General features: G+C 39.8%; 1 protein-coding gene across 1 annotated transcript in view; it reads left to right on the top strand.

The window, feature by feature from the left end:
* Window positions 1-1,176: 1,176 nt before the first annotated feature.
* The window catches only part of LOC107388601 (solute carrier organic anion transporter family member 1C1), a 65,662-nt gene continuing 56,648 nt past the window's right edge, over window positions 1,177-10,190 (top strand). Inside the window, exons 1-4 of the mRNA XM_015964167.3 lie at window positions 1,177-1,838; window positions 1,933-2,719; window positions 4,767-4,881; window positions 6,745-6,886. Of these exons, the coding sequence (XP_015819653.1) occupies window positions 4,792-4,881; window positions 6,745-6,886 (232 nt within the window). The 5' untranslated portion in view covers window positions 1,177-1,838; window positions 1,933-2,719; window positions 4,767-4,791. The remainder of the gene's footprint in view (window positions 1,839-1,932; window positions 2,720-4,766; window positions 4,882-6,744; window positions 6,887-10,190) is intronic.

Below are 10,190 nucleotides of genomic sequence, written 5' to 3'. Positions count from 1 at the left end.
AGTTAATTAGAACAAGAATTACTTCCCGATTAGTTCAGTTTCTAGCTGACTCCCGATTCGGCCAAATCGGGGCAGAAGCCTTTTGAAAACCATCTCCTTTGACCTCCAGTCCAAGACTTTCTGCAATGCTGCGAGTGATTTACAGAGAAAACAGCTCTTTTCAGAGCTACTTCACAACTCAGACATCTAACCTGCAGACCCCGGGTTGCATCTCATGGCCAGTGAAGCTGAACTCAGAGGAAGCTACTAATCTCTGAGTATTGTGGTTTCAACGTCCGGTGACCTCACCACTCGGACCGCCCCTTCCGGACCGCTGAGAGCAGCTCATACCAATGGTATCGTACGCCTGCACACTGGACTCTGATGAGTCTAAATAAACAACTCTCTAGTTATAAACAAACAAAAGTTTTTTCGACCCAGACTGCACAAATTCTCTCAGATACAAAAGATGGTTTTGTTAAAACATCTAGCTTCCATTACAACATTACACGCATCACATTAAATCACTCCATATCCATTACACCACATCTCATTATTCATATCTTGTCTTGTACAATCATTTGTTTAAGAAAAAGAATAAAATTCTTTTTTTAAACTATATACCTGACTGTTTGAATTAATACTGTGTGTTTATGGTCCCTGAAGAAGTAAAGAACCCTATAATCTTCTGATTAAACATTCAAAGATCAACCAGGTTGATATTTCATATTTATATGGAATCACCACTTCTTATTGGTCATTTTCAATAACGTTGTAATGTTTCAGTTTCATTACAACACTATTACCTGCAGTACAATACTGTTCAACTGATGCTCACGAGGGTGATACCACAGTATGTTCTAATAGTACTTTTATGCAGACAGAGGGGGTTGTAAGTAATCCAGAAAAGTTTGAACACCTGTGGGAATTAGTAGCACCAGCTTTCGAGGCTTGATCAACCTCAACTGAAATAGAAATACTTCATTTGAACCCTTTGAAGAGGCAAGTGGTTCTAAGCCATATTGTTTCATACTGGCTCGTGAGTGAGTTAGGGCCAGAGGCGTAGCCAAGACTCAGCTACAGTGCAGTGCAGCCACATCAGAAACACTGGCTAAAGTAAAAAATCACCGCTTAGCCAATAGCGATGGCTGAATCAAATGTGATGTAGTAAAGACTTGTATCCTGAAGAGGGTGCTACACTGGCTGTTTTAGGTAGAATATGTATGTTTATTTTAAATAAGATGCACTAAATACCAAAATATTAACTACACATCTACTGCACTATTAGACACTCATTTATATAGTTAATCAGCAAACAAAGCTTGATTTGTGGATGACTTGCTCTTTAAAGCAAACTTCTTTTTGGTGGCTGGGCGGTTAACTAAGACTGTTGGAAAATATCTTTTGGACACAAAGTAATTTGTAACTCCTCATCCCTCACAAATGCTATTTTATTTTTCCTGCAATTTGTGCATGTTTGTTTTTCACTGTTAACTGTGTAGGTGAACTATACATGCATAATATTCCATTGTGTGTGTGTGTGCGTGTGTGTGTGTGTGTGTGTATTATTTAACTGTTGAAAAAGAGGTTATAGAAATTGATTAGGCACTCCCTTAATGATAGAGGAAGTGCAAAAGCGTCCCATTTGTTGAGCGGCTACACTGAACTGGAATCTGCGCGTTCAGTTGTGTGAAACTGTCACGTGCCAGGGTGAGTGCTCCTCTCATTTTTGTTCCATCTTTGAGCTGCTGTGTTTCAGGAGAGGGAGGCTCCAGCTGCTGCTCATTAACAATCAGCGGGTCCAGCTATACGAGGAGGAGGAGGACACATCTCGATGCCGGATTATTAACTACAACTTGGTAGTTCCAGCTCTTTGAGTCTCCAGGTTAACTCTAGTGATTTTTGGATTTTAGAACCCTTATGGATATACTTGTTGTGTTTACCTGTTCCCAGGATTTTTGGATCGTTTGTGGACCTTACCTTGACTCCTCAGGATCTCCTTGGACTTCTGAAGCTTCTGGAGCTTCTCTGATTGACTACTTGGACATTTCCATGATCCCGCTGGATTACTCACCTGTGCCCCATAAATCTCCTGGACGCAGCATTCACCGTTCTCCTCTCCTCCCTGCCGGCCCGCTCTCCTCGCGCCCCCTCTCCTGGACACCCCCTCTTGGATTCACCCCGGCACTCCACCTACCCTACCCAATTCCTCAGCCCCCAGTTTCCCACGCTGCGGTTCTGTTGCAATCCCCAGGACCTTATCCAGTGTGCCCTCAGTTCCCAATAAAAAATAAAATAAAATTCTTTGATTTTTCTAATTGGGGAATTCTGCATGTCTTGGGTTAAACTCGTCCCCAAAACCATGTCAGAAACAGGATCTGCACAATTTGGTTTTGTATTACAGGTTTGAATTCATTTCTCCCCAAAGGCTTTAACACACAAAAGAGACAGGAGCGCAACACGTCAGTGTTCTGACGCAACCAGGGCTACAGGTCTTTTTCATTAACGTCACAGCACTGAGTCTGCTCTGTTCCAGCAGACTTCTGGATTGGGGATGTCGCTGCGCTCCATGACGCGCTCAGGTCCCTGCTGCTGCTGCAGAAACAATCAGGAGCAGAAGGCGGTTTGACTGGGAGGCTGAGAGCTTTAAACACACGAGGGATTATTTCTTTTGATCGCTTTTTTTTTCCTGGAAGAAATTAGAGACCTTTTGAAGGGAAAGACCCGAAACGCGTGTTAGGTAAGGACTCGCTCTTTGGTGTCACAGAAATGAAATGTTTCTTTCTTGACATGAGTTTATTCTTATTAGCATGCACCGTGTTTGTAAAAAAATAATAATAAAAATTTCAAGTGCGTACTATGTGTCAGTGACGCATCATCATCAGACAGGCTGGTGCAATGAACACAACCTGTCCTTCTAACGCTTATGAAAAGTCCCCTATTAGGATGGAAATCTCAAGTCTGTTGGCACGTTTATTAGTTTAGTGTGTTACAGTAAATAAACAAAACAAACAAATAAAAGACCTCAAAGTATGTGTGCACGTGATTTGTTTAGTTTCTTTCCTTTTTAGAAATATAAAGCATTTTTAAGTTCCATATTGCGAAGAAATGATGCGCTTAGTATTGACATTATTGCCAACAATTATGAGTTAAGATTTTTTTTTGTTGCCTCCTTACACTAGAATAACCATGACATACAGCTCACGTTGGATTGAAAAAACTTTGAAAATGTGTCAGTGGTAAGAAAAAACCTCCATTTTTTGGGTCACCACTATTTCTCCTTTAAATGTGTTTCCACAATAAGAGTTCTGGAAATTTCTGGGTTACACCTTAGTTTAGGGAACACAAATTATCCATTAATTAGCTGCGAATGAAGATGCATTTTAGTGGACTACTAAGACTGAACTAGTCATTAGTAAGCACTTATTAACAGCTTATTACTAATGCCGTAATTCTAACACAAACAGGCCATAAATTAAGAGTTTAATCAAAATAAGCCGTTCATAATGGTTTGCTAACTGAAAGTAAATAGTTTGCCTCTGATAAACGCACATACTAATTAACTCAAATCAATATGTGACTTTTAAAGAAGTAATTCAAGGGGAACATAGTCTTGCCTTTAAGTGGTTAATTAATACTAATTTACTAGTAATTAGGTATGAAGAAAATCTGACTTTAGAATGGGGAACATATTCTTGCTTACAAGTGGTTAATTGATCGTTGTTTAGGCTCTATTAACATGTGGAGTTTGGTGTTTATTTACATAATACCAGAACATAATATTTTTGGTTATTAATGTGGAATAACTATTCCCCTTGAATTACTTCTTTAAAAGCCGCATATTGATTTGAGCTAATTAGTGTGTGCATTAATCAGCAACAAACCATTTACTTTCAGTTAACAAACTATTATGAATGGCTTATTTTGATAAAACTCTTAATTTATGGTCCATTGATATTAGAATTACAGCATTGATAATACTCACCTAATATTAGCTTAATAACTAATTCAGACTTAATAGTCCACTAATATGCATATTAATTGGCAGCTAATTAATGGTTAATTTGTGTTCCCTAAACTAAGGTGAAAATGTCTAATTTCTGGGAGGAAGGAAAGTGACTGAGATGTGATGAATAAATCATTAATGACCTGCACTTGTGTAGCACCTTTCTGGGTCAGAGGACTCCAAAGCACTTGGTCCTCTCTGTTGGATCTCCATACAAAATAAGTGTATGTATTTGTGCCAATGTAAGTGTTTTTTGTCATGACAGCTGCAGAGCATTTATTAGTGCACTAAAGTAACTGTACATCTCATAAATCTGTTATTTTACAGAATAAATGCAAGAATAGTTGTTGTAAGGGTTAATTGTATCCTAGCACATGATGCTTTATGGCAGGATCAAGGTCTTGAAAGGGCCCCTAATCAGTCAGCTTTCAGAAAAGAATAAGGGCTTCATTATTCGTCAGTTTTTCTGTGTCAAAGTGCTGCCCTACTGAATTGTTGTGCCATAGTTCAAAGTCATGCGGAAGTTTTAGGAGAAAAGTTTATATTTAGTTCATCTTTCCTTGTAAGAAAGCCCTCTTGGTTACTAAAATAGCTAACCCATTTTATGAAAAGATCGATAATCACTATTGAGTGTACTTTGCTTAATGCTTTTGTTTTTAAAATATTACACAGAGTGCTTGACTCTAATTTACAATGTCCATGTCTTGAAACAATATAAAGCTTTTTATCCCAGATGAGACATAAACCAGTCTTATCTCTCTTTACCTTCCCACCACAAAAGTCAACCATCATCTAGAAACGCCGCCATGATGAAATTGGGCAGAATGGTCACAGGAGGCTGGATGCGGAACAACTCTGCCACTTCTAAAGCGAAGAGCTGCCACCCCAATCTGAAGGTACTAAATGATAAATGGCCTGTGTGTCTATAGCGCCTTCTTTAGTTTCCTACAACCCCCCAAGGCGCTTCACAAAACAATCAGTCTCTCTCTCTCTCTCTCTCTCTCTCTCTCTCTCTCTCTCTCTCTCTCTCTCTCTCTCTCTCTCTCTCTCTCTCTCTCTCTCTCTCTCTCTCTCTCTCTCTCTCTCTCTCTCTCTCTCTCTCTCAGAATTGTTCATTTAACCCAAGATCGTGGTAATGCTCATACTGTATGCTCTGTTACTCCAGCACAACACAAACTGCACCTGTGTTGTTGTGCAGCTTGCATTGTTGCACAGTAGGGCTCTGTATATCAACAGGTCCTATTGTTTGTTACTAATTTGTGCTTGTCCTGGTACACTGATGAGGTCATTATTGAAATGAACTGGTTGCCCCAGAGCAGTGGATTGCCCCTTTGGTGTCATTTCGGATTTTCTACCACATGTCCATTCACCCATTGTGTAAATGGGCACACCTACTGAATGTGTGGAAGTTCTGGTCATGTAAAGAACCCTTTTTAAAGCTTTTACTCTTCTGGAAGCAGTTTTGTGCTTTAGCTAAACTGGGCACAACAGAGTACTTGTACCTCTATTGGATTAAGAAGAATGTTCAACAATAATTACAAAGCTGCTTAGTAATAAAATAGAAGGAATTCCCAGCTTGCTGCCTTTTGCCTGTGTTTTTCCTATTTATTAATCCTACTGTGGCCTTTTCCTTTTAATGTCTTTTACGCAACACAACCTTGTTTATTTTACATGTCTTTAAGATTTTTTTTTCTGTTTACAGAAAAATAACATCTTGTCCCTTATTTTAATTTGTTTGAGTTTTAGTTCACACGAATGTTGGAAAATTGTTCAAAGGTGTTTATCTCCACTTGATTGCTTCCAATACCAAGTTTTTTTTCTCACCTTTAAAAGTTCTGGCTTCAGCACCAAAAACCGGGCTGTGACAGCACAAATGCTGTGTTGGTCTGCAGGAAAGTACCACTGTCATGAGGATCCGTTTGTGGTGTCAAGCCAGTAACTGAACATGTTGTGAGCGCCATGTCTGAGTTACTTTTAATTATTACATGGCTCCAAGTAGGCTGTCCAGTTATGAAAAACCAAATGAGGTTTTCATCTTTCTTCTACACCAGCCCAGGTGTGGTACGTTGGTGGACCCAAACACATGACAGAACGAGACAGTATAACTCAGCTGCACAACTGATTTTCAAAATAAGAAAACTGAAGATTCAAATGTATCATTTATGATTTCTAAACTCTGATTATAGATGAGGCCAGTGACAGAGGGTTTCACAAAGTGCTTGCTTTTCAATGTTGTGGATTAAAGTGAAAAGACATTTCAAATATTTTAAAAACTGGAAGATTTCTGTTAGAAGCTGCTTAAGGCGGTTTGGCTCGGTTGGCTATTAATTTGATTTATTGAGAGTAATAAAAAACACATTTGTGCTGACAAATTTGAACATGTTGACTTACACCTCATTTTAAGCTCCACCACCACACAAAAACACCCGTTTCCCATCATGCGGTCAGCTCAAGGTGCTGTGGATGTGTATGTACTCATATGGGATTGGTTTCTCTAATCCCACCTTTGTTATAGACTGTTAGAGTCCACAGGTGGTCTGAGCAAAAGGTGAAGTGAGGCTGAGTCACCTGTTTTCTTATAAAGATATTTATCAGGACTGAAAAAAAATAATAAATTACATTTCTTGCACAAACATATGTTTACTCATGCATATATTCATTAAATGTTTAATTGTTCTTTTATTTGTATTGTCCAATTATTCGCATCTGTTTTGGTCGATATTAAATATTTTGCTTCATTCTCCTTTCTGGCTCTTTAGATGTTCCTTGCAGCACTGTCCTTTGCTTACTTTTCGAAGGCATTATCTGGTAGCTACATGAAAAGCACGATCACACAACTAGAGAGGAGATTTGACATTCCCAGCTATCTGATCGGCATCATAGATGGAAGCTTTGAAATCGGTGAGTATAAAATACAAAAACATTGATATCTTGTTCAGGATCTCTGAAAAACCCTAACCCTAAATCTGTTATTTTTTTGCAGGACATTGTACTCTTTAATAGCTATGACTTGTAACGATTACATTTACATATTATTTAATGAACCATAAAATGTGAGATTCCATAGGAAATATGAAATCAATCTTATGGATCTTTTGATAATTTAAACCAGAAGATTGGAACTTTTTATTGCAGGGATTATGTAACCACGTCGTATTAACTCAGACAAAAGAAAGAGAGTCAAATTTAAAAAGTTTAAAGATTTATTACTAAACAAATTAAAACTAGACTAACTTTAAACACTAAACGTATGATGTAACTAAGGTGACGTAAGACTGAGGATGGTTTATGTGTGAAATGTTCACAACCAGCAAATCCGGAGAAATGATTAGTTCTGATGGGAGTGAAGATGATGTTTCGCACTAAGCTTTGGTTTGGAGATTTATAACACGCATTGAGACGCCATCTGTCGGTCTAAGTACCCTTGGCGGAAGTCCCCGTTAGATCAGGAATGTCGAGGTCCAGCTTGACCTCCTCTGGCACCGAAGCCGGTAGAAAAGCAGCGGATGCCGACCAGACCAGTCTTGAGATACTTCCAGGTCACGACAGTTTATTGGCATCTAGCAAGACCCAAAAAGGGGGTCGTGATGGTTCAGCTTTTATTCTGAAAGGAACTGTTGCAGCAGGTGGAACAGGCAACAGATTTAATCCAGTTGTCATTAGGTTCTTTCGGCTGAAGAGGAAAGTTACGGATTGGCCCAGCGCCGGCGCTCCGCACACGCACACCACAAAACAGCGCGTAGGGCACCACGCCGGGGAAGGGGCATCAAACGCAAGCTTATGAAAAATAATATATATATGATAAAGACAGATTTCAATTAGAAGATGTGCAAAGCAAGTTAACAGCATGTTTACAGAGAGAAAACAATACAAAAAGGAAAGAGATGGACCGTGTCCACTTTTCACCCTGTCCGGGACGTCCGGACTGCGGGTTCTTATATTGATGAAAATGTCCGGCTTTTCATCCAGGAGCAGGGATCGAATTATGGGGGAACTGTATATCCTACACATCCAGGGGAGCCGGAAAAAAGTTTTCTACCTATATTACATCATTTGTGGACTCTTCTGAGCAGAGAGCACAGAGAGCGACACAGCGCTGTGTTGTTGCGCAGCGATTCAGGCTGCTGCTTCCAGCGCACGGTCCATTCTCAACGTGGCGCAACCAAAAAACTATAATTAACACACGATCGTTCATGTCCGCTCATGTTCTCTATTTTCTGTCTTATTTGTGCCTGGCGCTCTGCTACTGCAGAGCTCATCACCTGCACTGCGGTGATTTCACCTCACTGACGCAGCATCGAATCGCGCACTCCGCTTTGCGGTCAGGAGATCCCCTTGATCTGCTCAGAAGTAACTGATGAGGTGAAAAAGTAAGAATTCAGACAACAGTTTTTCTGGAGAGTTTAGAGGAGATGCAGGAAGATGAGAGACAGACAGGACAGGAAAATAGTTCATTAAAAACAAGAAAACAAAACAAAGTGTTGAAAAGTAAAATGTTATCTCCACTACATGTTTTTACCTGTAAAAAACAATAAGTTACACACATGCAGTATTTATACATCTGATACAATTCAGATCACCTTCAAAACTCAGTCACACACCCAGGGCCGTTTCAAGACATTTTGGGGGCCAAGGCTAAATGACCCCCCCACCCCCACCCCACTCCCCCACACACACACAAACTAAATATCAATCCTACTTTTTGGAAAATAATAAGCAGTTTGTGTGTGAGAATTAAAGAAAATTTAAGGCGAAGCGCTTGCACATACTGTGTTATTGTGTTGTTTTTTCTGTATGTGTGTGTGTGTGGGGGGGGGGGGGGGGGGGGACCACGAAGCCTTTGTGCTTAGGGCACCAAAATAGCTAGCAACAGCCCTGGATTGGCCACTCCGACAATTTCTCTAGAACGCTTGAACTGAAGTTAGGCATAGTTTTATAATTTGGATGTTTTGATTTACAGTCGAATCAAAAAGGGACACCCACAAGGGATTTACCAAGCACCAGCGAAACCACGCCTCGCGTCAGATCTGGAAGGCTCTGATTGGATCAGAAAAAGGAATGTGTCATGTGATTCTTAACATTATTTTGTGATCAGTCTCTTGTGGAAACGTTTAAAGTTATATTACTTATTATAACTACTGATCATAACATTGTCATTTCACAGATTGGTTCACATTTTATTATTGGACTAACACTTTGTTTGATTAGCTTTATTAAAAATAGAGTTCTTCTGATTCATTAAAAGAAAGAGTCCTTTGTCTTCATTCTTCTCTTGAGCTGGAAAGGAAGAAACAGTTTAGGAGCAGAGCATGAGACCTTGAGCAATATCTCATGCAGATTAGGTTTGTGTCAGAACTTCTGGTTTTGCTTTGAGCAGAGCAAAACAGAGCAGGGCCTTTTAGGTCAGAAATGGACAATTCATCACGCTACAGACTTAACCCTAAGCATGACAGTTTACAATGCTTTTTGATATTTGAAGGCATGTAGAGCTGTCGTTTACGCTGGTGGTGGAAAGTTTACAACAACGGTTTCCTAGGAAAACAAGTCCCATCCAAAAGAGAAGAGACGTGAGGTAGACAGCGAAAATAGAAAATGTAATGACGGCTGGACGGATAAGTGCGTGCAAATACAAAATGCTGAAGGAAACCCCATGTGCATTGTCCATCACATCATTTGCTCAGTAGATAGAGAACACAATGTGCTGCGGCATTTCAAGATAACTCACGCCAACTTTGATAATGAATATCCACCAGACTCAGGGGCTTGACAGAATAGTTGTGTGAATATCACTTGGAAAGCTACAACGTCTCTCTGAAGTGCATGCATACTGACTAAAAGAAAAGGCAGTTGTACAGTACAAGAGAGGGAGAATTTAGCATCCCACTGGCAAAAGCCTCATGACAATTTGACCCAACAAAACATCTAATTGAACATCCTGCCTTAGAGTCACAGAATCTGGTGGTTTCAAAATATGGTACAACACCTGCTTGAAAGAAAGACACAGAAGCAGACACACAGCTCTGCTGAGCGTCCAAGGTCAGAATTTCAGAACCAACTTTGAACCAAAACAAACATCTTCCCACCCACTTTGTTTGGCAGTGTTTTTATGTTGAAAAACAAGGTAGTTTTTAGCTTACCTGGTAATTTTTCAACAACAAAATAGAGCTTTATCCAGGCCTCCCCCAGCTGGACAAAATGTCACCAG

Source organism: Nothobranchius furzeri, chromosome 4 (genome assembly GCF_043380555.1).
Source record: "Nothobranchius furzeri strain GRZ-AD chromosome 4, NfurGRZ-RIMD1, whole genome shotgun sequence".
Lineage (NCBI taxonomy): Eukaryota > Metazoa > Chordata > Actinopteri > Cyprinodontiformes > Nothobranchiidae > Nothobranchius > Nothobranchius furzeri.
This window is presented reverse-complemented; position numbering and strand designations above follow the sequence as displayed.